Raw genomic sequence first — 27199 nt, forward strand, 5'->3', positions numbered from 1 at the left:
TTGAATGTTGACTTTAAAGATGCTTGGCTGCGTTACAATGTCAGTATATACTGTACTTTATATACTGTGTTTTATTGCCTGTTTTCATCTTCAAAATCAACAGCCTTGAGCCCTAAGTGATGCTTTTATTCAAAGTGACTTTACAACAACAGCATCACAATAACAGTTGGCATTAGATAATAATATTATAGTTAACTGACCAAAATACATTTTATTCTCTCATGACACATTACATTGGAATGACATTAAAAGCTAGACATTCTTCAAGATCTCCCATGTTGATGCTCACAGTTGGCACATTTTCCCACATACTCTCAGACAGGGCATAAGCGTTAGCTCTTCCACCTTCGATGAGTCAGGGACAGTTACAGGTTCTGTCTTGATTTACACTTCCACTGCGCGCGCGCGCACACACACACACACACACACACGCCTAGGGCTGGGTTTGGAAACTCTGCCTCAAATGCTGTAGAAACCACAAGCTCCCAAGTGTTCCCGTAATAGACAGGAATAACCAAGTCAGATGCGGAGAAAGACAGAAAGACATTTCAGTATAAAGGTCTTTAGTTTACCTACTGCCATTAATTTGCAGAAACAGTAAGAAAAAACTTGTGAAAGGCCAATGAAGATAATGTCGAAGCCTTTACTTAAATGAAAGCAAAGGAGTCGCCCTCCACCCCCTCCATGCCAGCCTTCACTCCCATCCCAAATATACCCCCACACCCCAGCTGCCCCTGTCCATCATTTCCCTCTTCCTATCCTATAAATAGTCTCAATGTGGCCATAAAGATCCCCCTCTGCCTTTCTCTCTGCCCCTCATTGTAATGAATGACCAAGTATTGAAAAGTCAGACTAAAAAGATGTTTTCCCCTTTTGTGAAAAAGTTTATTTTTATTGGGTCATATGCAGAATGAGTAACCTCTGCTGATTTTAGTGATGCCATCATGCTCTCCTGTCTGGGCCTACCCAAAACCCGAGGGCAGACTCACAGTTTGGCATCCTGGGCAACATGGATGAGTTGCTGACACATCACTTAGGGTGTGGAATAGAGACAAGAAAAAACATGAATGTCATCAATAAAGACTTTTGTTCTTGCACCATCTTATAATATTATATACTAGCCTAATACTAGGCTACTACTACTACTACTAATAGCCTAATAATAATATAGGAATAATGTTTTTGCTATTGTCATAGGCCTAGTTTAATATAGGCTAGGCTATTTGGATTTGGAATATGAGCCAACAGTTGGAAAGCAGCAAGATGAATGTCTGTGGTGTGGACTATAGGCTATGCCAAGCACAAAGCGAGTGAGGTAATAGGCGCTTATGCGCTGTACTATGAACCCAATACAAAGTCTAGTTTGTATGCTCTTCCCGATTGCATTAAAAACGAGATAGCGCGACAACAGCCCAGCGTTGACTGTCTCATCACTGACGTTTAAAATGCCTCTCCCTCTGCTGTAATAGTCGACACTTCTCATCCGTACGCACGAACGTAGGAAATAATGACATGCACAGTGGTGTTTGTACACAAGGAGTGCTCGTTCGTTTAGTTAGAATGGTTTGATCGCAAAAATCCAGTGCTCAACTTTTAATTTCGCCGCGTTTTAACCTTGGATTTACTCTTTATTGGATCACGTTTGAAGGCTACCCACTCACGCGCTGGCGAGAGTTTGATGATTTTCAGTTAGGCTACTGGAATTATTGAAGTCGTTCACATGTTGAACGCCAAAGTAGATTAGGTTCCTCTTCTTCAAATCGATACCGTTGTTTCCGTACATGGCACTTCACGTATTTGATGGCGATGGCGGCAGTTTTGTGGAACTTCAGTGCTGGCTGTTTGCTTTCTGGAAGTTTTGATCAAGGACATATTTTGTAGGACAGTTCACAAGGAGTTGCGTGAACTCATAATTGACGCAAACTTTTGCTGCCAGCAGCCGTGTGTTCACTTGCATCGGAGTGAAGCGCAACAGGAAAGTGTTTCATGCTCCGGACCTTTCCCTTGTAAATAAAATATGACTTCTGTGTGGAAAAGATTACAACGTCACGGCAAAAAAGCCACCAAATTTCAGTTTGTCACGTCTTATCAAGAACTTGTTTTGGAATGTACAAAAAAATGGTAAGTAGCACATGGTCCTTCCAAGTCCAAGTAACGTTAGCATGATATTATTTCTGGGGGAAATTCCCACGTTTCCCTCAGAGTTTGTTATCACATGTGTAGGCTATGCTGTCATTCGTCTTTGAGACAGGTTGAATGCAGATGGAGTGATGTGAGAAATAGTGACAATAAAACAACTATGACCGGAGCACCGTCAATGAGTAGCCTACCGTTTTTTTTGACCCAGCTATTTGACAGGAGGCAGTTAAACGCGGTAGCCCGTTACCCAGGTTAGCAGACATGATCATCGCACTTCCGTGTCATCTCTCAGTAACGTTTAAAGCAGCGTAGTTTAATTCCTAACATAGAGCTTTGCTTTTGTGAAAATGTGATTTCTTCAAAATTACTTATTACACCCTATTTTACAGTGACCCTAATCACACATAGTGCATTGTTTGTACAGTATTGAGTTAAGGTCATCACCAACCTGTTTGTTTTACTCCAAATGTCAAGGTTCATAGATCTGATAGGCCTACTTTCATTGATCAGAACTAAGGGTGAAGGCAATAGGTTATCAGGCTGCCTGAAGCCAGGCAATAGAGGCTGATAGGGGTTGCAAATGCACTCTTCATGAGGCTATTTTGGAGGCTTAAATCTCCAAGGGGCATGATAATAATTAACTCTGGAGTTTAATGTAATTATGTTAAATCTATTACCTCACCCACCACTGTTACAGTGAACCATTCTCATCTTGGGTTGAGTGCTAGACTGTTTACAACCAGATACAGTTGCTTCTTGCAAAGTACAAGCCAGTTGGGAGCAAGGGGTAATTATTGAATTAGTTGAAGCTATGGGATGTCTCTTAATGTCAGACAAAGACATTTCTTTTTCTTGTGCAATAGTGTGTTGCTTTGATTCGGAGCAGTTCTGTTTTTGACCATACACATTATTTTGTCAGATCATGTTTGTTACAGATCATGGGAAACTGCTATTTAGAAATGGATCTAGTTGGAGAGGGATGGTTTCAAAGGACTGTCTGTTCTTACAGCCCTGTGTTATGTCACACTGCTCATAGTTATCATGGCAGTTTTGTCAGGCTGCGGTTCCATGTCTTATCTTGTAACATTACAACACACTAAGTAGTTCAAAAGTTGGGTATTTATACTCTGGTCATTTTCATTGAAGATGGACCTTTTATGGTTTCATGGTTTTAATCTACTGAATTACATTATTGAGGACTGTTTACACTGCCAGCTGCTGCAAAACATCACATTCGAGATAGATAGATAGATAGATAGATAGATAGATAGATAGATACTTTATTGATCCCCAAGGGGAAATTAAATATGGAGACATTCAGACAGCTTCCAACATATTTAGTGATAGTAGCCTAATTGAAATTCTTATAAACTCTGGTAAATATTGTGATATGTGTCATTAAACTTGGGAAAAGACTCCTGGTAATTGTCAAAGTCATCACCCAGACTGCCACTAAATTAAAGCTGTGTGCTCATGACTTAGAACAGCTGAAGTGTGACGCAGCAGACCGTTTATGATCTGGGTCATGCAGTCATGATCTGGATTTCCCAGTGGCAACTCGCTCTCTCTCTCTCTCTCTCTCTCTCTCTCTCACACACTCTCTCACGGTTTGTGTGTGTGTGCCCACATGTGTGTTGTGCAAAGGGGGGGGGGGGCTTCCAAACGGTCAGATTCAAATGCTGCAGGTCACCGGTCCATTATGAAGCTGCACCTAACATCCACCCTACATGCCCTTTCCTCTCTCTGCCGATGTTGTTGCTATTACCAGCCTACTGCAACCCGAGACAGGGCTGTCACTGGCCTGGCTCCCCAGAGCCTGCCTCTACCAGCCAGTTCCCTATGACTGTTCCTTGAGTTATTTCCTACAGCCCTGCCATGTCATATGTCCTAGTAATACAAATAACTTTTCATCACCCCAGGCTGTATGGAGCCAACAAATCTGAGTTATAATGCTTTTGGGGGTGTGTCACATGCTCTGATGTGGCAACCAGGCTTCCGCCTGTTTGTGATCAGCCTGAATCCAATAGCCTATTCTGAACATTTTGTAATATTTTCTAAATGGTGAAGCTAAACCTTTATTTTGATTGCTAGTTGCGTTGTAATAGCCTATACCTAGGATACCTGATTAAAGAGATTGTTGAGAAACTGGGTCTTTAATGACAACCAAATCCAAAAAATTCCTTCGGGATGAATAAAGTATCTACCGGTATCTATCTATCTATCTATCTATAACCAGGTTTTAACCCTCAGAGGAGCCTATGAGGGTCATTGGCCGCATGTACATGTAAACCTGCCTCATATCACTCTTGTGATTTACTTCATTACAGGAACTAGGTATTGGCAAGGAGTTGTCTCATGCTCCATTGCAACTTCTTTCCCCCACCCAACACTTGGTTCCAGTAATGAACTTCTTCCCTTCCTGAGCATTTCAAAGTCGTGAAAGCTTGATCAGCCAAAAATTGTGGGTTGTGGTTGACATTAATGTCAAGCGCAAGTGAACTTGAGATAAGCAGATAGTCATTATTTTTGTATGTGTATAGTTGGAGCAGGTCGTGTTTTTATGTGGGTCCTCATGGCCAAACAACACACATGTAGTTATAATGGAGGTTACCTAGCTATTAGGAATATACCTGTGTTTGTGTGTGTGTTTGTGTGTACTCCAATGTGGGAAATAATAGACTAGCTAGGTGTTTCAGTAGGATCGTTGAAGTGGGTACCAAGTATTTGTGTTTGTGTGTCTGTGTATGATATTTCATTGTGAAAAACAATGGGGACAGGCTAAGTGTTTAAGTATAAATGCTACAGTGGTGGTAGTGGTTTTGGCACGTGTGTGTGTGTGTGTGTGTGTGTGTGTGTGTGTGTGTGTGTGTGTGAGTGTACTACAATGTGGAAAACAATAGACTAGCTAGGTAGTTCAGTAGGAACACTGAAGTGGTGGTGATTGTGGGGTTTGTTTGTGTGTGTGTGTGTCTGTGTGTGTGTGTGTGTGTCTGTGTGTGTGTGTGTGTCTCTGTGTGTGTGTGTGTGTGAAGTACTTCTCATGAGACCCACACCCTGATATAGTGAAAAACAGCACTGTCGTGTGTTGTGTTTCCTGCCATTCTTAAGCAGGCATGGAGGTCAGGGGCTGACCCTGGCATAGGTACACAACTCCCTCTGATTTGAGCCCCTTTGTGTCCTCATGAGAGGTGGGAAATTATTTTGACGAAGAATAGTGTAATTATTCATGGTGTCAACACACTATCTTGTAAAATTGTTTCTGCCTTAGAATTCAGCAAGAAAGTAGGCGTACTTACTTCTGTGGTTGCGTTCAGATATAAATGTCTGTTTTTTGCAGTTATAAACTGCGTAAAGAATGCACTAGCTTATTTTTTTGCTAGTACAGCAGTAACAGTATTTCTTTTTTGTAGTCAATAGAATTCTCCAAGCACATTAAGCATTCACTACTTAACTCGTTTTCTATGATTAGGACTAACATAACCCAGACATACTATATTATTTCAGTTGCAGTCCTTTTCTGGCCAGCATATTTGTGTACACTCCCTACTGTTGAAACTAATGCCAACTGGTCTTTAATCAGACAGAGCAGCACATCCATGTTCATTATACTGTAGGCCTATAACCTGAATGATATCTCTTGGACACAGACTTGTTTGCATCGCTGAAACACTAGGCCTATCATTCTGCCACAGCTACTCTCTTATGTTAGGAGTGTCCCGAACATTTCTAATCACGTGAGCAAGCTGTCACTCTGTTTTGTGTTGAACTGTTTCCCTGTGTGTTTATCTTAGCAGATCTGGGTTGTTATGTGGTTCCCCTTTCAGAAAAGAAAAGAAAAACTGTCCATAGCTTACATAATGTGGTCAATGTGACTTTGAATTAGGCACATGAGTTGAATGTTGAAAATTACGCAATATGTTGGACTGGAAGTATTAAAGACCTACAATGACTTCTAGAGGAATACTTTATTCTGGTGTAGGACATTATTTCTTGTGTACCCATTCATTTCTTGGTTTGATATTAGAGTCTACATAATAATATTTACATATTTACAAATATTTACATTATTAATGTTTTGAATGTAAAATAGTAGAATATCCAACTTTGGTGACTTCTGTGCTGTATTGACAATGGCATTTTACTTCAATGATAGCAGGGAAGATCAATGGTTCAAACCAATATTAGTGATGTGAAATTGCTTACTTACAAGAGTCATGCTCTGCTCTGTTCCATGATTGCATAAGTGCTTTAATACCGGTAGCAGTAATTTGTTTACTTCTGCCTTTTAGTTCTAAACCATTTTACTTGGATGTTTTGTGAGGCAATCTCTCGTAACTGCTTGTTGAGAGGTGTTGCAGTGCAACTGCTCCTAGGCCAAAGGAGTGTATGTGTAACCATTATTCGGTCTGATCTGATTAGGTAGGGTGTTTTTAAAGGTAAATAAATGTGTCATAAGTAGTGATTTCATCGTCTATTTGCATGGCCCGAGTAACCTTCATCCTCCCATTACAGCGCTTGAAGCAGAAAAGTAAATACATGGTGCTCCTGAACCAATGTGACTTAACTGATTTGAATATCTTTTAAATACTCTGGCAAATGACTGCCATGTCTGTGCACGAACAGGAAATTGTTTTATGTAGGAGGACATTTTAATATTACTGTGATGTCACTGACTCTGTGGTCACTGAGCTTTGACAGTATGAATGTCTGTAACTGGAATCACACAAAGAAATTCCACAGCAACTTAAATTATGGATTTTCATTTTACAGCGAATTCTTACAATAAGCATTATTTGAGATAAATAAAACAAGACAGTATTCGTTTATCTTATATGATGAGTGCATATTTGATAACACATGTGTGTTTTGCTTCTCACCTGCAGGCAACCAGACAAACTGCGAGTGGTATGGACCAGAAGGAACAGACGAATCTGCTCCAAGGTATTCAGAGCCCTACAGACAGAATAGAGACAAAATGGCATGATTCAAACAAACAAATAATTTGATTTATGTATTTCAATAATGTTTCACATATGTTTGATATTCTCAGAATGCACTGTTTACTCAATTGCAATCTTCAATCACAATCTTCAGTAGATCAGAAATATTGATATATAAGATTGACTCCACTGATATCTTATCAGATATGCTGCTTATAAACAATTGAAAGCATACAAATAGCCTCAAATTCCACTTGATAATGGTAAATTGGGACCAACTGACATTTCACTAACACTGTCTGACACTTTTCATTGTCCTCATAGCTTCATGGGTGGCAGCCAGGCATAAAGAATCCGTACAGAGGCATGGTGGTCTGGCCTGTACCTGAAAATGTGGACATCACTGTGACACTCTTCAAGGTATGCAGTCCTGAGATGGGATGTCTGTTGTGTTCTGCTGCTGTCATTGTTTCTCTTTTTGTCCTGATGTGGTTCATTTGAGTGGTGATGTTCTGTTGTAATTGGAAAAATTAAAGTGTAAATTCTTTTTTTCAGGACCCTCATGCGGATGAATTTGAAGATAAAGACTGGACATTTGTCCTTGAGAATGTGAGTCAAGTTCTCTCTCAGAGAAAAAATCTCCATCACTCTAATGTCGGCTAATGAGAGCAATCTGACTGTTGAATAACACATCAGCTACTACCATCACACAGATCTGTGTTACATAGGGCCTTGATTGAACGCATTAACTTTTCTCTGATCACAGACAAATTACAGTGCTTGGCTGTGACAGGCCACAACAATCACTAATGATTACGTGCAGAATAATTGCATGAAGACTCTTGATTGGTGTCATAGAGTGAAAAGCAGTCTGGTGGCTCACTCTGTGAATGTGTCCCTACTCAACCCCCCTTCCCAAACAGGAGTCCAAGGGCCACCGGAAAGTTCTGGCCTCGGCCGACATCAACCTGAAGAAGTTCGCCAGCCCGACACTGACACAAACGGACCTAACGCTGAAGCTGAAGCCGCTGTCAGTGAAGGTGGTGGAGGCCACGCTGAAGCTCTCGCTCTCCTGTGTGTTCCTCCGCGAGGGCAAAGCCACGTGAGTCAAGTTGGCACCGCCTCCCCAAAAGCAAAGCAAAGCAGCTCTCATATCCTATCTCGAGGGCCAGTCTGGCCAAAAGGAATTGGATGTTTAGGACAGTAGTTTGGATGCAGGGGAGTATTGTTGCGCTCAGATGATCTAGAGTTTTAACCAGGTGCGTTTAAACAAAGAGTTGAAGAGAGAGAGAGGAGTAGTTCGCACACTGAAATAATTGACTTAAACAAAGTCTACCAAAAGAGTTTTTCCATTTAATTTTAAGAGCAAGAGCAGACATTTCAGCCGTCCGGCTATTCTCAATGCTCTTGCTCTTAAAATTAAATGGAAAAACTCTTTTGGTAGACTTTGTTTAAGTCAATTAGGACAGTAGTTTCACAGCAGGAATGAGAGGTCTCTCCAAGCTTGCCTTTGTTCCTTAGGTCTTTAGGGGTTTAATGTGTTCCTGATTTGTGTTTGAAGGTTTTCAGCTGTGCCTCGTTTCTTGTTTGCATCATTAAACAAAAGCCATCTTCTTTGCCAACAAACTTAAATTTTGGAGGTGTAGAGGTAGATATTACTCACTGAAGCTTTTAAGTATTAGTTACTAAGGGTTTGTATTGACACAAATTATTATCTTACTTCATAACTGTTATTATAACTGTTAACTCATAACTCATAACTGTTAACTCATAACTGTTGTTATTATTATAATAATAATATAATATATTATATATAATATAACTTGTGCTGCATTTAAATACCATGACTGAATGACAGGGTTCATTTCATCTCCATAACTGAGTTATGATCTGGTCCTTGTCCAGTGATGATGACATGCAGAGTCTGGCCAGTCTGATGAGTGTGAAGCCCTTGGACATCGGGAATCTGGATGATTTTAACGAGAGTGATGAGGATGAGGACAAGCGATCCAGTACTGGAGCCTCCATCAGTGCTGCAGGTATCTTACGGAACACGACACAGGCATATACGCACTGCAGGCTTTTCTGTCTTTTCCTCTGGAACCGTTTTTTTCCTTGTTCCCCATTTTGCTGGTCTTTCTTATCTTGTTTTCCATATGTTTCCCTGTATGCTTCACTTTCTCCCTTTTTTCTGTTCACCCTTTCCTCTTGCTCCAGCACCTCCTCCACCTGTGTGCCCAGTGCATAGCCAAGAAAAGAAATCTGCTTTTGTAAAGCCTTTCCCAATAGGTACTCTTGTTCCATGAAGTGTAATATGTACCATGTTCCCACATTAGGAAATTACATCCTATGTCTGTCATCTTGTTAGTATTTATTTATTTTCTGCTGTTAAATAAATACTGTGTGGAATCACAGACATATCTTCATCCCCACTTTCATCTGAATTCTGAATCAGATATAGTCCTTTGAGGTTACACTGACTGTTAAACGTATATATATATTTTAGAATCACAGCATTCCTTTCAACCTTAACTGTTCCTTCCCCAATATCTCTTTATATCTGATTCATTTATGTCATTTTTCTTACATAAATACCTGTCTCCCTCTCCATTGACATTACTCTGTACATCTCATGTCCTCTTTTCTTCTGTTCTCCATGTTTGCACATGTCTTTTCCTCTCCCATTCTCTCCCTTTCTCCTTCCCTCCATGTCACTTCTCCCATGTCTTCCCTCTCTCTCTCCCTCTCTCTCTCCCTCTCTCTCCCTCTCTCTCTTTTCCTTGTCCCTGTGTCTCCTGCCTCTCTTCCTCTCCACGTTTTAGCCAGTGAGAAAGAGAGGGCTGGCCGTGGCGCCCCTTTCCGTCTCCCTGGCACATTCACTAACCCTGATACCCCATCACGCCCTCCATTGCCCACCCCGCCCTCACCCCGTGGCATCTCTGCCGCCCGTGGCAGACCTCCGCGCCCACTCAACCCTCCCGGGCTGCCAGCGCGCCCCTCCCCTGACCCCCACTCCACCGCAGCTGCTTTCGGGGCCCAGCCCCCGTCACTGCCCAAAATCTTCCAGCCCTCTTCTGGCACAGGTACCCTCAGATGATCATAGAGGTGATGGTCCAGACAGCCAGTCTGACTTAAGAGAGACAGATCTCAGGGGGATGATGATGAGTTTAGTTTAGATAGTAATAACATTGCTGAAACTTGTTATTATCCAAATAAGGCATTCTCTCAGTTTAAGGAACAACAGGGATCCTTTGTTTTAAGATTGCATGCTGATAGCCCTCCCGCTTCCATCTTTTGGTCCCTTTTTTCCTCATTTGCATGTAAATAAAATTCTATAAATAGTACATTATTCTTCCTGCTCCTTGCTCCTCTACTCAGGCTTGTGTGCATTCCCTCTGCTCTCTCTTCTCTCTCAGTGCCTGTCTCTTTCCCACGGACACCTCCAAAGCCCCAGACAGTCCCTGCTCTGAGCCCTGTGGCCCCCGACTATCCTCAAATCAGACCCTGTGGCTCATCTCTCGCTAAATCCACCTCACTTCCTCTCTCTCAGCCTTCCTCACTTCCTGCTGCTGCTTCCACTAAAGGTACACTTGTGGACACTCAAACAACATCTTTGTTAATTGTTTTATTGATCTTAAGAGTCTTTAATGAGCATATGACCTAGACTTGGAGCTGGTGGTATCGATTCATAACAAAATAAAAAGCATGAAAGCATATGATGAATCTTATTTTTCCCACTTCCTGCTCTTAGATTGTGCAATCCTTTTTGTTCTCTTTCTTTCTGTGTGTTTTTGTGCAATCCCCTCTCCTGAATATCTGTCATATACCACTTGCACCAGCTCGCTCAAACATCTTCAAGGCCAAAATAGTTCCTGGTCAGCGGCCCTCCTCCCCCACACTCTGCCCTCCACCCCCGTCTGACGCCCCCCTCTCGGAGCGCACCGTCTCCCTGGCCACCCTCTCACAGAAAGCCCCCACCCTCCTGAAGATCCTCTCCACTGGCCCAGAGCCAGGTATGGATGCAGAGCCAGGCTACTACAGGAGCCATCGATAAATATACACACTGCTGGCTCAATTAAAACAAGCCAGCTGGCTTATTTACAAGGGTAGACGAGAGCAAAGGATAACGGTGGCCTTTGGCAGGCCATCAGAAAGAGGAAATTGTTAATGCCCATTTCAAATACTTAACAGACTGCGTTTTTTAGGCAGTGACTCACTTCAGTTATTCATATAACAGCCGCTCTAAGCAAAGTGTGTCTGACCATTTTAATTGGGCTACTACACAAAAAGATACAAATGAATATTTGCTACAGCAGTATCGAGGGAGAGATCATTGCTTGGTCCTGACCTCCCCCCACCTTAAGCATTGTTGCAACTAAGCACTTTTGTCTAATGTGATATATCCACCATATCCATCTGACCGTACATCATAGGCAATCTAACATCACTCTCTCTACCTCTTCCATCTATTCTTTCTGTCTCTCTCTCTTTCTTTCATGCTTCCTTCTCATCCCAGCCATCCATGCAGTGCTGGTCCCACCGAGTGAGCGGAGGGCAAGCGCTGCCCCATCCTGTGCCCCTCTCCCGGGGCAGGGTCCCAGCCCTGGCCTCTCCTCCGCCTTCTTCTGTCCCCTTCCCACTGACCTTGTAGCACCTGTCCCCTTACTAATCAGCCCCAACCTGGAGGCGCTGTGTGACCCTTCCTCCTCCTCTTCCTCCCCCTCTGCTTCTCCCGCCTCTTCTCTGCTCTCGCTCTCTCCTCGCTCACCTTCGCTGCCCTCCACGGACCTCTCCTCCATGTCCCCTTTGCCCTGTCTTGACCCCTCCCTGCCTTCCTCGGCCCCCGCCTCTGCTCCAGAGTTCTCTGTCTCGCCTCTTGCAACGCTCACTGCTCCACCCTTATCTGCTCCGCCCTTATCTGCTCCTGCTGGCTTTGCTTCAGCTACCGCCACCATCTCCACCTCCCCTGACTCCATCAGAGTTGGCCAGTCAGGTAATTCCTCAGCTGGCTCCTCGTAGTTGGTAGTCCGCCATGTTCTCTTCTTTGCACAGAGAAGGCTGATTTTTTAGCTGTAGTAAGTAGCAGCAGTCTTTCTATGGTGTTTCTCAAATGTGTTTGGATTGCAAACAAAGGATTGCATACATAGCTTAGATGTCCAGCTTTAGACATGCAATCCTGCAATTATCAGCATGCAAGCATAAAGGCTGAAAAGTGTTTCTCAGAATGAGGCCTTGCAAGGCTATGAGAGCCTTCAAGGATTGTTGAACGTATTTATTCTGCATTGATGCAGTTGTTTAGATAGATAGATAGATAGATAGATAGATAGATAGATAGATAGATAGATACTTTATTGATCCCCAGGGGAAATTCAAAGTCTCAGTAGCATACAGACATCACACACACATTCACTAACAGAAGAAAAAAGTAATTAAAAGTATATAATATAAAAAAAACACAACTAAGCAATAAGGACAGTAGAAGATAAAGAATATACTAAATATTCTAAAACACAAATTATACTAAATAACACTTAATCTAAATCAATTCTAAAAACAGTATCCACATAGTGGGTGATTAATCAAGAGGCGCTTGCAATGACTGAGGCAGCTTATATGCCCAGCGAATAACTGCCATTTGGAAATTAAGTTTAGGGGCTTAATAAGACAATATAGTAGCCTGCACTACATCATTAACATGAAATTCCATCATTGACATTCTGACATGTCAACATGAACAAGGCACAACCCAACTAAATCCGTGGGATTAGGTCCCAGTCATTTCTTAATGTATGTTTCTTCTGCATCTGAATTTCTACATACAGCCAGGGTGTGATTGCTTTCCTAAATAGTAGACACAGGAAACAATTGAAGGTGATATTCAAAGACTATGGCTATTTTTTACTCATATACGTTATTCACTGTTCAGGGAGTTATTTAAAGTGATAAGTTATTACAGGGAGGATGGTTCCCACAAATGCATAGCATTTTCCTTTGAAATACTAATAAAGCCATCTGACACTGATTAGTCTATTCATCCAGATGTCCTGTAAAGTAAATCTCAGGGTGTGATATGAATGTGTGTTCTTTGTTTTTTTTTTTGCAGAAATGCACAGGGAACTGAGCACACTAACAGAGGAAGAACAACCAGGTTTACCTACATGTGGTGAGTTTTTAATTATTCTTACACAGTTCATTTAAGTAATGTTACATTTTATCCTCAAATAATGTGTTTGTGTGATTTAGCATCAAATAATGCATTTGATGTACATAATTATTACATAATTATTACAGTGCACAGACTGTTTTTGTTTGTATCTAGGTAGAACCTGTGCATAATTTAATAATAATGTTAATAAGTCATAAGAGGGTGCTACATCTCCAAAAGTGATTGATTGTGAATTAAAATAATCGTGAATGAAATCAGTGCCACACCAATGCCCATGCATTGCTTCATGGGGTTTGTGCTGATCTTTGGTGTTATGTCATCTCAGATCCATGGACGAAGCCTGGAGCTCAGGGTTCCGATGCCAAGCCTTTAACTCTGACCTGCGGGGATGAGTCTCAACGATCCTCTCGCTCTGTCGGCAGCATCAGCATTGCTAACCAGCAATCCTCGCCATCTCTGCCCAGCACAGACCAGGAGAAGAGAGGGATGCCAACCGTGCACACACGTGTCACCATAGACACAACCAAAGAGTAAGTCTCACTGTGCTCACAGTTTTTCATGCAGGCTTGATGGTTCGTTATCTGAAATAAGCTGAGATGAGGTGAAATAATTGTGAATTATGTTCAAGGAAGTACAGCTTAGTGTATTATAGTATCGGGAATACCAGAATAGGAAAAAAGTGGGTTTTGCAAATTACAACAAAATCAAAGACATTTCCTCCAATGGGAAGCTTTTGCCAAATGAATGAATGTATGGCTGAAACAATTCACAAATACAATGTTCATGTGATGCATTTCATTTGATGGGAAGCTTTCACCAAATTAATGAATGAATGGCTGACACAATTAATACATTTAATGGTCATGTGATGTGATGCATGCTCCAGAAAGACATCCATTATTTTGCAGTCTGGTTTAGTTAGGTTGACCGTTATACAATAGGCAAGTGAAGAAGAGTGCAAGGATGTAACAGAACGTCAACTATAGCTTTAAGAGGCTTACAAAGCACTAAATAAGGCACTACAGACCAGTGCTGATGGTAGACATACTTTTAGACTGTGTGACCACCCTACTTAAATCCCTCAACTCACAACGCTTGCTGCAGCTGTTGCACGCCGAGCCGACATCTATTTTCACATCACTAACCCTGGCATGGAAAGTCTCTTATTTTGACCACCACCGCCGTACGCTTCCACTGATAAGCTTGCCAATACCCTGCACACCTGCCCGCCTGCCTGCCTGCCTGACCACACCCACTCCTCGCATTTGTTCCTCGAGTGCTGAACTCTGACCCCAAGTATGTTTGTCCCTCAGCCTTGGGCAGGGAGCTTGCCCGGCAGCAGCTGAAGACCAGGGACCCAAGGCAATTTCAGCTGATGTCCCTCCTCCCTGGCCTTTCTCTGCCCCTGACAGGTCACCGGCAGCTCCAAGTACCGTAGTCACCAAAAATATCCAAAATCCAACCACAGATGTCTTTGTGGCGGAGAAGCCACCACTGGCGGAAGAGGAGCCTGATTTCAAGGAGCCGGCCACAGAGACAGAAAAGCCCAGTCAACCAGTTAAAATCAATGCAAAGGTGTCATCAACAGACAAAACACCTCTTGTTTCAGAAAAACCACCACTGGCTGAGCCAGAGCCAGATTTAAAGAACACTCATTGTAAGGCACTAGTCAGCCCAGTCCTGCCTGGGGGCGTGTCAGTGGGTCAGAACACTCAGGACGGTATTAAAGCGAAGCCTGAACTTAAAAAAGAGTCTGAAATCCCTGCGGGAATAAAGAAACTAGATAAATTAATCCTTGAGAGAGCACTACCCCCTAGTGCTGACCTCAACAGATCAGACGAAGACAAGGAAAAGATGAAAAACCTGTCAGCCCTTTCTCCTATGATGGAGTCTAGCACTGCTGGGCCTGGGGTAGCATCTAGTAATCAGCCGGATGTTGCCCCAAAGACAAATATGTCAAAAGAAAAACGATCTCCATGGGTTGAGCAAATATTTCTCCCCAGTGAAGAAAAGGGCTCCAAAGACAGTGATCACAAACAAATGCCTGAAAGATTCCCCCAATTTGACTCAAAGGTGGTGGAACACATAAATGCCAATGAGAACAAACGCACTCAGGAGCTAAGGCCAGGACTGGTGATGCAAGACAATAAACAGAAGAATGCAACTGATATTGTTGATGATGAAGGGTAAGTTCATGAGTGCTGTGAAAAATAATAATCAGCTTGAGTGCTTAAAATCAATAATTTAATTTGACTATGCCTATAGTTTGACCATATGCTCAAACAAGCATAGGCAGTTATTTGGTGAATATGCCTGACCTGAAAATCTCACAACATTTTGAAAATGTTTCAACTGAATAAGAGTTTGTTTGTAGAGAACTAAGCATACAGATGCTTCTGTCATGTTACATCCCTCCCCCATGTAATCCAAATGAACATTTCCCTGTGGTTTTATTTCTAGGCTAGTACTGCACATGTTCTAATACCTTTCTTCTGTCCGTCCATATTGTCTATGTCCTTGTCACACACACAGCTTAAGAGAAATGGCTTCAACAGTCGAGTCCCTTCCACTAGCAAGTAAACAGGGCACTAGCAAAAAAGTGGAAGATTCCCAAAAGAGTGCTGAGTTGGCAAAACAGGTAGTCCAAACAGAACAGTCCAGTCAACCCAAAAGCAAAGACACCCATGCCAGCAATTTACCCAAGTCCCTGGACCTTCTACCCTCAGCCACAAAATCCACTTCAGAGAATTCACAGCGTACAGAACCTGGTAACAGCAAGATAACCATGAAAAAGTCTGTAAAAGACAAAACAGGAACAGTCAATTTGGATATGCTAGCCTCGAAACAGGAAGTAGTCCGTACTGAACGTCCTCTCTGGGCTGCCCTGGAAGAGAAGAGTAAGGAATCTGTACCATTGGTAATTAAGGAGACTGTTCCTGATAAGTTGCCTGATGGTAAACAGGAGAACTTAGATATGGTCTCAGCTCCATCTGAACAGGAATCCATAGATACAAGGTAAGAATGTGGGACAGGTGATCCTTGCCCCCCACATGCTGTGTTTGTTTATTTGATGTCTTTGGTGTCTGTTTGGGAGTTTGACATCAGGAGAAATGCTGTGGGTGATTAATCCTGTCTTAATTGTCCTTGAATTTAAATCCTTTAATTCTTCAAACGCTAATGTTGTGTTTTGATTTACTCACAATGGTTTCAGTTACTAAGTTCATGAGCAAGGAATGAGATATATATATTATATTATTTATATGGTCAAATGTGGAAAGTGGAGTAGTTCTGACAGCAATGTCATCAATGTATTTATTGCCTCTCAGACCAATCAAATCCATACCTGTCCTATCACATGCCAAAGAGGCAGAAGTCAGCAAGCTTGAGGGTGACCCAAAAGATCTCAAGTCCTCACCCTCTGCTCAGCTGGAGATCCCATCTCGCAAATCCAGTCAACTAGATATCCTGTCCTCTGTTGGATCCCAACCTCCTGCTCCCGAAACTAGTACCAAGGGAGCAAAGCTACCGTTAGAGAAGCTCTTACCAGCCAGCGCTAGTCTGCCTTCTCCATTTGGGGCAGAGCATAGTGAGTCAGAGTCAGAGGATTGGAAGCCTCTTCACATAGTGGAGACTCCCACTGAAGAAGAGAGACCACTATGGGCCTCTGTAGAGGACAAAGCCAAAGATAGAGGCAAAGAGGCAGAGGGCCCAAGCTCCGGCTCGCTGCAGGGTACCAGTGTTTCCCCGGGAGGGGGGTGAGTAGAAGAGGGGTTATAACTCCTCATAGCATGGCATGGAGTGACATTCTGATAAAGTTCAGTCTGGACATAAGGCTATTGTTTATTGTTTGAGCTTCTTCATTGTGTAGCTGGGTGACTAACTGCATGCTGCTATCAGAGTACATCAATATCATTACCATGACATTTACAACATTCCTGTTTAGGTGCATCCTGTTAAAGGCGCAATGTCTTGTTTTATTGAGAATATGGGCGTATAGAAAGCCTTGGTCCACCAAGACCATTCAGTTTATTTTTCCTATCTATGGCAGAAGGACTGAACAAGAGGCAGTTTTTCAGAAGAAGACACAAAAGACGACTTCTTGCATCTCAACATCTTTGGACATATTAGACAAGAATACACCCAAGATGCCAATGGCCTACAAAACATCAACTGATAGTGCCCCACCAAACACTTCTCAAACTGCTTCTTACTTTGAGCTGTCAGCTGAGAAATTTAATCCAGATAGCACAGGCACACCAAAAAAACCCTCACCTGAACCAGGTATTAAATCTACCTCCTTAGACCAGCAGGTTAACGTTAGTGATGAGATCATAAATCAGAAACACAAAGACTCTGAATTAGCTGCTCCCAGAGAGTGTGTTGGAGTGTTGGAGACAGAGGAGTCAAGAGAAGCAACCAAGGAGATATCAGAGGAATCCGATGTCCTAGCCAGGGAAGACGATGACCCCTCCGTGGGGTTCATGAGCACCATAGTGGGTGTTCTGTATAAAGGGTAAGAGCTCTGACTGTGATGCTTCTGTATGTTTGTCTGTGCTAAAGCATGGCTACAAACTACTCTTTTAAAGAAGGCTGACACAGCTAGCTCTTGAAACTGTAGTCTGTCAATGGACAATTACTCTGCAGTCAGAAGGATTCTGCATGTTTGGACTTTTCTGTTTGGAAGGAAAATTATGAGTGCTTCTATGCCTTATGAACACAAATTAATACAAGGGATATTATAAATCAAGTAGATACATGTAATTGTCATAAACATTCATATAGAACTCACACACACAGTAATTAGATTCGATTTAACATGCAAATTTGTCTGAGATACTACACACATAACATCAAATTGATATTTACTTCGCTACAAACATTATTAGATCCTTGATTCTGTGTTTGCTTCAAATGTCCCCTCCCCCAACCTTAGTTATGAGACGGTGACCTCCATACTCCAATATGTCCCCTCTGAACCTGACCGTGTCAGTGTTGATGGATCAAGCATTCACGAAAGCACAGAGATCGACATCCTCCCACCTGAGGAGTTTTGCGACGCTCTAGAGGATCCCCCGTCTGAGGACGAATGGCTAGAACCCCCAGATGTGTTGCCGTCAGTAGTCAAGGAGCGGAGCATCCATAAAACCAAGCTCGTTCCGAGCGGTAGGCCTCCCTCCATTAGTCTGGTAGAGAGTCTGCGGAAGGCTGCCTTGGAGGAAGAGAAAGCTAGAGGTGAATCATATGAACAGCAGTCCAACGATGGCAAGAAGATAACGGTGCCCAGAGATAAAGAGAGTGAACATTTAACCACTGCATTTTCTAAAGCGAAAGAAAACAGAGAAGTATCTGTGAAGAGCAATGATAAGGCTGAAGATCAGCCTCCACTGATAGCAACAGACCTGGGTCAAATAGCTTATGAAGAGCTCACAGAGAGAAAAACAGAGGAAGAGCCTTTTGCAGGGAGGAGGAGTAAAGAAAAGTGGGGGATAAACAAACAGACTCATTCCACCAACAGCCTGGAAAACTTGAATGAATTGGAGTTTGTTCAAGGCCATGAAGACATTGGCACAGTTTGGGAGCTGGATTTGTACATGGACAGGGGGTAAGAGCACAAGGCAGACACAACACCCTTCATGGAATGATGCTGTGTCATGAGTTACATGTTGCTGCATTCGCTCATGCCATGCTGTGTTCACTCACCAGTTGCCGAAGTTGGAGATGGTTTATAACCCTGCTTGGATTTCAACTGTATTGTCGTGAAAGCATGAATTCTCGTATTTATTGACCCATTTACTTCTTTCAACGTGACAAAGGAGGCTCATAACAATTAATGGGCATTGAAGCTTGGGGCTGAACCTGGAGTTTGGACCCTCACTGAACGCTCAAAATCAATACCCACATCCTTTGCAGTTTAAAAAAAGAACTTTTGGACACCTGTAGGTCGACAGGTGCATCAGAGAAGAACATAGACTGACGATAATTGAGAAAAGAGCTCCTGCACACTGTCTATTTCATTTGCAGTCATAAAGGATTTATTAGGAACATTTCAGTTTTTGAAGACTTGATGAAGGTCTGTGTACCGAAATGTAACTCTAAATAAATCCTTTAGAACTTTATAAAGTAAATAAGAAAGTTTGCAGAAGTTCTTTGCTCAGGTACTGATATAGCACTTCTCTCATGGTATATCAGTTTATGCAAAATATTTACTCATTTTGTCAGATAGTACATTTTTTCCAAATAAGGTATCAATTTCAATGCAGTAATGCCCAGATACCGGTACATCTAAACATTTGCTCTCATGCGTCTTGGTAAGGCTTTGCATCAGTGTGTTGCATGGAGAAGTAGTTCACTACCATTTGCAGTTTGTGAAATCCTGACAAATGTGTGTGATCATGTGTGTGCTTCTGTAAAGAAATGAAAAGCAATTTTGCACTTTTTTGGCCTTTGGACATTATTGTAGAGCTTTGCTGATTGCCAGCATGTCCTTGCAGACCAACTTGTAAATAGTTTTATCCTAGATATTTATTTTTGAGCACTTTGTTGGTGTCAGCTTGAGCTTTCTGACTGATTTAGATTGTTTTAGATTACTTATTTTTGAGCACTCTTGAGTGCTTAAGCCTTTTCAGCATGTCTGCTGCAAAAATAGCATTCACGTGTTACCCAATCATTTTTTTTTTCCGTGGGAGTGTGAGAGCTGTTTAGTTTAGTATTAGTGTATTAGATGCAGATGCATTGATTTGGGGGAGAATACAGCACAGTTAATGCAGTGTTTCTGTTCCTCAGCTCAGAGCAAAGCCCTGTGCCTGCAGCACCACAGACTGGTTTTCTCACTCCCTTCACTCCTACTGGCTCCCTCGCAAAGCATAAGCCACCATCAACTGAGCTGTGTGTGGCACCACCACAGTCAGGCGCAGAGATCAGATCAGGGCAAGGGGCCAGCTCTGTGGACTCCCATATCCTACCCGACCTGAGCAAGACTCTAGCAGAAAAAGACAGTCCTCTGCCAGAGGTTGACACTGTCAAGTCTTCTCCTCGTGTGAAAAAACAGAAAAACATCTCCATGCCAATGCCACTCCAGGAGGTAGGATCAAGTGTAACTGTGAAAGATACACAGTCCACCGAGGAGCCTCAAAGGCTAGTTTCACCTCAGCATGGCAAAAAGAACAAACCCAGCTCTTTAAACCTAGAGAGAGAAACCTTACCAGAATGTGGTCTGCAGTCTGAAACAGTTGAGAATAAGGGTTGTGAAAAGGGCAATGGCGCGTCAGAGACTACAGTAAATCAAGTGGATAAAGAAGCCAGGAGATCCCCCGTCCTCGCCATGGCAACCACACCCTTGGCCAGTGTGCTTGTAACAGCCCGAGAGGCCCATGATGAGAAGACATTCCAGGAGGGGAAGGAGGCAGAGGAGACTGTCTCGGGAAGAGACGTCTCTCCAAAAAGCTCCGTGGTACCCTGGCCACTTCCCCCCTCTCCGTCTGAGGAGGCAGCCCCCCAAAACGTCTCCAGTCTGTCCGAGGAGGAGAACGCGCTGCTGGCCAAGATACTCCAGATGGGACGGGAGTCACCGGAGCCGCCCGAATCCGAGCCTGTCCCCCGCACCAGGAAGCGGCTCGCTTACATCGCCCCGGACGTTGCCTCCACTCCCAGCCCCCCACCGACACCACAGCCAGAAGTGAAGCCGGGCCTGGACGAGACTGAGAAATCTCCCACCGCCCCTGAAGTAACAGAGGGAAAATACAGCCCTGTCCCAAATACGACAATCCGCCAGGAAACCAGCAAAGATGGTGGGCATGAGAGCGTGGGGCCTGCTTTGGATGAGAAGGTGCAGGAAATCAAAACTGAGCCCTCTCTCTCGACCCCTGATTTGTTGTTGAATACCCTCCCGGCAGTGACTATCCTAGAGGCTAGATTCGAGAAGACGACCGGTGACATATCCCCCTCGTCTCAGACCACTGGGGAAGGAAACCTCAGTGTGGAAAAGCCCAAGGACACTGTTGAAAGTGCAACCGTTTCAGGCACAGAGGTTAGCAACGATGGTGCTGAGAACAAGGACAGTTCTGAAGCAGCAGCCCAGGTTTCTCCTAGCAGCGACAGCTTAAACAGAGACAAGGATCAGGGGACAGGGACTGAACTGGGTGTTGTGGAGGAAGAGGAAAAACAGGTAGAGAAGGAGGAAGAAACTCACACAGAGAATGTCATGGAAGAATTGTAAGTGGCAGGTGAAAGTGTCAGGGTGTGTTTGTGTTGACATAATTCGTTTAAGCTTTTGCAAATTACTGTGAAATAATACAGTGTGAAATAACACACCTACAACAAGCGGTGTCAAAATGTTGCTTTTGTATTCTTGACTTAAATGGTATTAATATTGTTTACCTAAGCCTAAGACTGTCCTAATTTCTTTTGGTCAACATCACATATCACACTCCACATATTTCTTAGGAAGACATATTTTTGTCAACATTTTCAGTCCATGAATTACATGTTGACTAACAAACCCTGTGGCCTATATGCAAACTATCTGTCATCATGTGGTCTTTGACATTCATGCCCTTGTCACTTTTGATATTTAGTGAAGATGTGAACCTGATGACACCTATGTCTAATCTCATCAAATTCTCTCTCTCAGCCCCAGATCTCTGCAGGTGATCAAGGAGGAACCTTCGGACCCCCAGGTGTCTTCTGGCCCAGATTACCAGCCTGCTGATAATATAGTGGAGTCTCAGACCAATGGCCAGGGTTCACTGGATACGACTCCCTCCGTTACGGGTGCACCACCAGCTCTGGAACCTCCCAAGCGCAATAAGAAGAAGACCGCCCCTCCTCCAGTAGATCTTCCGGAGGTGGGAGAGACTGATGGGAGCACGACTGAGGCCTTGCTTCAAGCCCAGCAGGTGAGTTTGTTTCAGACATTAAATTATTGGAGTTTTGGATTATTGGTTTTAATGTGTTGTTTTGCTATTTTGCTTTATTCAGAATTTTCAATTCCTAATTTTATCACAATACAGTGGTACTTAATTTCGTCTTCTATTAGTATTTTTTTTTACTCGCTGTAATTCTTACTGTATTTTATACCTGTGGCACCCTTTTGAATTTCCCTGTCTCGGGTGTTAGATTTCCAACCCCATGATCAGCCCTGCTTTGGTCAACTCCAGTCAGTCTCTGCTAGAGTGGTGTCAAGAGGTCACTAAGGAGAACAAAGGAGTGAAGATCACTAACTTCAGTACATCTTGGCGTAATGGCCTGGCCTTCTGTGCTATCCTTCATCACTTTCACCCTGACAAAATGTAAGTTCCATATTGATGTTTTCCCCCTCTTTGTATTATCTTTCATGGCTCACAGCAATATAACCAGGGAGTGCTAATTTCAGAAACTGTAACAAAATGTATACCAATGCAAAATTAATCGAGCATCTGGGTAGTCATGAAAGTCATTGCAATTTTGTTGGATAAGCAGTATTCATAAGAAGGTGTCTGAAGCTGTAATGAATGACTGTATTGTTTTAGAAACTTTGAAATGCTGGATCCCTACGATATCAAATCAAACAACAAAAAGGTACAAATCTAATTTTATCTGTCTATTCTTATCTTCTCTTTCAGTCTCTGTAGGTTTTTCTCTAATTCAATTGCTTTATTTAATATATAACTGTGGAATTAATAATGGAATTATTATCATAGCTGTAGTTTTGTAGATATATCTCTATTTTTGTAATATTGTATTAACGTATTGCAGATAGTAGATTTACTTTGTACATTTTTACATTTATGTCCAAGCTTATCAGAATGGAAACCAGGTAATGATACTGATCTAGATTTATACATGTGTACACATTTCGTGTTTCATGTTAACATTCAGCACCAACATCCGCTTTAACATCACGGCTCCATTTCTTCCTCAGGCCTTTGATGGGTTCGCTGCTCTGGGCATCGCCCGCCTTCTGGAACCTTCCGACATGGTCCTCCTCTCCGTCCCGGACCGGCTGATCGTGATGACGTATCTCTGCCAGATCCGCGCCCACTTCACGGGCCAGGAGCTGAGTGTGCTGCAGATCGAGAAGAACAGCAGCCAGACCAGCTACACGGTGGCCGAGCCCAGCAAGGACTCCGACGCGGACGCCACCGCCCGCTTCTGCGCCCAGCGACTGCAGGCTGGCACGATGCTGACGGGCGAGGGTGAGGATGGCACTGACGGAACAGCCAAGCCCGCCACAAACCTGGTGGCACCGCCACGGACTAAGCGCTTAAGCTCAAAAGAGAGAGAGGAGAAGGCCAACAGGGAAGGTGGCGAGGCAGAGGGAGAGGGGCAGACACCGGTGGCCCCTCCCAGACCGAACACCTCCGCTGCCAAGTCAGGCTTTGGCCATGTGCGAGATGCTGACCTGGTCAAGAAGCGTCGTCTGCGGATGAAGAGCGAATCCTTAGATGAAGCAGATGGAGTGGAGCCTGGGTCTCCCAAAGGAGATGAGGTATAGACACTCACTGTGACCATTTTTTTCCATTTAGAAACTTCACTCTTGAATTATTGTGTTTGGTTGACCAATATAAACCTTACTAAGTCCCATTATTATGGGCTAGTACTATCCACTGAATTGTGAAAATGAAGCTGTCGCGTTAGAGAAAGAGAGAGTGACATACATAGATTGACAGTAACACACTGCAACTGTGCACTTAGGTTTCTAAAGGCGAGGGGAAAAATGGCTTCACAGCTGGGAAAGGTAAGTCAGGGCACAGCCCACACACCGCCATTTTGCGTTCACTTATACTTGAATGTATCTGGCCTCTAGTACACAAGTCAGTGCATCAATACAAACACGCTGAGGATCAAAACAATTTCTCCCCATGTTCCCTCCTGGCAGAGTCGACAGAGCACAGCAAGGATAAGAGAGAAACTGACGAAGATACTCTGGTCAGTTTGTCCTTACCCACTGTGATATTTTCCAGTTTTCAAAACTTTCCATATCACTTTCTCTGATCTGATCCTATTTGTCTGTCTCTGTTTTCCTGTTTTTTCTCTCCCCCCCATGTGTCCCCTGTACATCTCTGTCCACTGGTGAGTTTTACCTTGTTTGTTTGTGTTTGTTGACATTATCTGATCTTTTCGATCTTTTTTCCATCTTTCTATACTATTTTTGTCAATATCGTTTTGCCTCTGTTTATGTATGTATTCTCCTTCCTCCTCCATGTTTATTGTTCTGTGGTGGATGTTTATGTTTGTGTCTTTTGATGCCTTGTTTTCAGCGCCTGCAGGACACAAGTCAGTATGTAGTGAGTGAACTGCGAGCTTTGGAGAACGAGCAGAAGCACATCGACAACAGAGCCGCCATAGTGGAGAGGAGACTACGATGGCTAATGGAGACAGGTGAGACGCTGTGTGTGTGTGTGTGTGTGTGAGAGAGAGAGAGAGAGAGAGAGAGAGAGTGAATGTGTGTGTGTGTGTGTGTGAGAGAGAGAGAGAGAGAGAGAGAGTGAATGTATGTGTGTGTGTGTGTGGGTGGGTGTGTGTGTGTGTGTCTGGAATGGTTTCTCGTTTGACTAAATGGTTGGCTCCTCAGTTTATGATCACTGTTTTTCATTTGTTTTATTTGTTTGGGTTTGGCCCCTTTAGGCAGTGATCGTGATGAGGAGGAGAGGCTGATCCAAGAATGGTTCATTCTTGTGAACAAGAAAAATGCTCTGATTAGGAGACAAGACAACCTGGAACTCATGTAAGATATAAATTGCATTACAAAAAATGAAAGAACGTTTTTTTAGTGTGATAGAGTGTGAATAGAATATAGTGTTTTCATTTTGTCTAAGAGTTTGCTTCATTCTATTTCATTTCCTTGTTCCCTCTTATCCAAGTATCCATGCAGTTTTAACTTGCAAATGTTAATGACATGAGTAAAAGATACCTGTTCCTGTCCTGTGCTTAGTTTCGCTCTTTCCTTACAAGCTACGTATGACTCTGTGCTATGCTCTTATGTTATGGTTGGCTGCTTGTTTATTCCACAGGCAGGAGGAACAGGATTTGGAGAGACGATTCGAACTTTTAACCAGAGAGCTCAGAGCCATGATGGCTATTGAGGGTAAGACTTTTGCTAATGTCATATCATCACCTCCTAACAGTTTTCTTTATAATTCACTTCTGTGTTGTTATCAATTCTAATATAACACAATTTATGCTGTTGTTATTCAAATGACAGATTGGCAGAAGACACAGGCACAGCAGCATAGGGAACAGCTGCTGCTGCAGGAGCTGGTGTCACTGGTGAACCAGCGTGACGAGCTTGTGCGGGACATGGATGCTAAAGAGAGAGGGTAAGGGCCAGCATTCAACTGGGATCTGATATGTCTCTGGTGGACAGACCAACAGCCACAAGAGAATGGGCAAAGTCCTAAACTAATGACTTGATCCAGAGGAACTCCTTGGTCCTACCCTGGTCGTAGCTGATCACAGATCGGAATGTGTCCACAGTCTGTGGGTCTGTGGGTGGACGCATTACATTCACCCCTAAAAGGTCACTTGAGGTCATTAAAAGTTGTGTGTTTTGTGTCTGTGCAGGGCCATGGAAGAAGATGAGCGCTTGGAGCGAGGTCTTGAGCTAAGACGACGGAAGTACAGCAATAAGGAAAAGTGTGTGCTGCAGTGAAGGAACTCTGTGGGAATGAGAATATTTTGTGTCAGTGCTCCTATCTCACACTCCAACTGAAACCCATATTTTTAAGATCAAGACCCAAGTCCTCAAGATCAGAAAAAAAGGAAATGTGTCATTCTAATTCTGGATGTTATGTGGGTTTTCAGAAATGTTGCAATTTGGAAATGAAAACTACCACAGTATTTTTCAAACACACAATATGTTTTTTTTATTGTTACAGGACAGATCTTGTAAAATATTTTGGGAGATTACAAGATTACACACTGTAATGTGCTATCCCTCGTAACTGTACAACATGATAACATTGTGCATTTCTCTTTGAAACCTGCCTACTTAGAAATGAGGGGAATAGCATGACAAATTCATTATGGACCTTGGAATCATCAAGTGTCTGGAACGTGAGTGAAATGAATGTGACCTCAGAAGTATTTAATTCATCACAGCCTTGTGATGGATGTCATCTATACAGCAAGACTCCTCTAGTGGAAGTCTCTTAAAAAGCTGCTCTCTCTTTTTTCTCTCTCTCTCTCTCTATTCTAAGTGTCCATTGTAACCAAAGCTGTTTGTATAGCATTTACTTCCCACATTGCACTTTGCAAATAGTTTTAATCTGGTTCTTCTGAACTTTGTTATTATGTGTGTTTATCACTGGACCTTGATATCGACTTTATGACAAATATGACAAATGTTAGTCAGCTGGACAGCATCTTTGTGTGCATCTGGGAGGGAATACAGTGTTTTCATTCATGGAATAAATTTAACATTCTTAATGTCCCTCTCTACAAAAGAAGAATATAACTATAAAATATGAGGAGAAACATCTACATTTGCATTTTGTACCAGCTTCTTTAATTGGTAAACTTCTATATTTTAATTTGAAGAACACGTCCTTTCTTAAACCAAAGAGACCTCTGAGACTACTGCCTGTGGCATAGCAATATTTGTTACATCTAAAGATTATTGTCATAATTGTTTTAGACTTAATTATTCTGTTTCTGAACTTTTGCCAGTTTTACTTACAAATGACAAACTATTATTTTAATACATGTGATGTTGTCAATTTATTCAAAACATTGTCTCACAATTACAGAATAACAATCTAAATATGGTATTCACGTGTCACAAAAAGTCATTTTTTATTACCATCTTACTGGAGTTTATTTGTCTTTGTTCTTAGATTGTTAAAAAACAACACAGAATGATTTGAGGTATATTAATCCTCTACGCCTTTTGTCATTCTGTGGTACTGTTGTCATGTGTTTGAAATGTTTGAAATTAATAAAGTTGGATTGTTTTTAAAACTAAATTACAGCAATCAAG

General features: G+C 42.7%; 1 protein-coding gene across 7 annotated transcripts; it reads left to right on the forward strand.

Moving 5' to 3' along the window:
* Positions 1-1491: 1491 nt before the first annotated feature.
* On the forward strand, positions 1492-27185 carry ehbp1l1b (EH domain binding protein 1-like 1b). Of its 7 annotated transcripts, none has more exons than XM_076274713.1 (26): positions 1492-2121; positions 7023-7080; positions 7404-7499; positions 7635-7688; positions 8003-8181; positions 8985-9118; positions 9297-9368; positions 9902-10162; positions 10496-10663; positions 13183-13242; positions 13571-13775; positions 14559-15431; positions 15778-16260; positions 16572-17000; positions 20029-21456; positions 21875-22139; positions 22360-22532; positions 22752-22800; positions 23144-23710; positions 23917-23959; positions 24101-24150; positions 24483-24603; positions 24850-24949; positions 25236-25309; positions 25427-25541; positions 25786-27185. In XM_076274713.1, the coding sequence occupies exons 1-26, from the start codon at positions 2018-2020 to the stop codon at positions 25871-25873; spliced, it is 6249 nt and encodes a 2082-aa protein (XP_076130828.1). In that variant the 5' UTR covers positions 1492-2017; the 3' UTR covers positions 25874-27185. The 7 variants fall into 7 exon arrangements, with proteins under 7 accessions (XP_076130828.1, XP_076130829.1, XP_076130831.1 ...); XM_076274714.1 differs by having other exon boundaries at positions 24492-24603; XM_076274716.1 differs by lacking the exon at positions 16572-17000.
* Positions 27186-27199: the final 14 nt, after the last annotated feature.

Source organism: Alosa pseudoharengus, unplaced genomic scaffold, assembly GCF_046254945.1.
Source record: "Alosa pseudoharengus isolate Yale_2024_CS ecotype anadromous, Long Island Sound unplaced genomic scaffold, YU_APseudo_1.1 YU_APseudo_1.1_scf_8, whole genome shotgun sequence".
Lineage (NCBI taxonomy): Eukaryota > Metazoa > Chordata > Actinopteri > Clupeiformes > Clupeidae > Alosa > Alosa pseudoharengus.

Bases quoted from the DNA above. Each gene is read 5' to 3' on its own strand.
- ehbp1l1b (XM_076274713.1), top strand. From the start codon at position 2,018: ATGACTTCTGTGTGGAAAAGATTACAACGTCACGGCAAAAAAGCCACC. The intron at 13,776-14,558 runs GTAAGTCTCACT...TTTGTCCCTCAG, and splicing joins ACCATAGACACAACCAAAGA to CCTTGGGCAGGGAGCTTGCC. The intron at 24,151-24,482 runs GTCAGTTTGTCC...CCTTGTTTTCAG, and splicing joins AAACTGACGAAGATACTCTG to CGCCTGCAGGACACAAGTCA.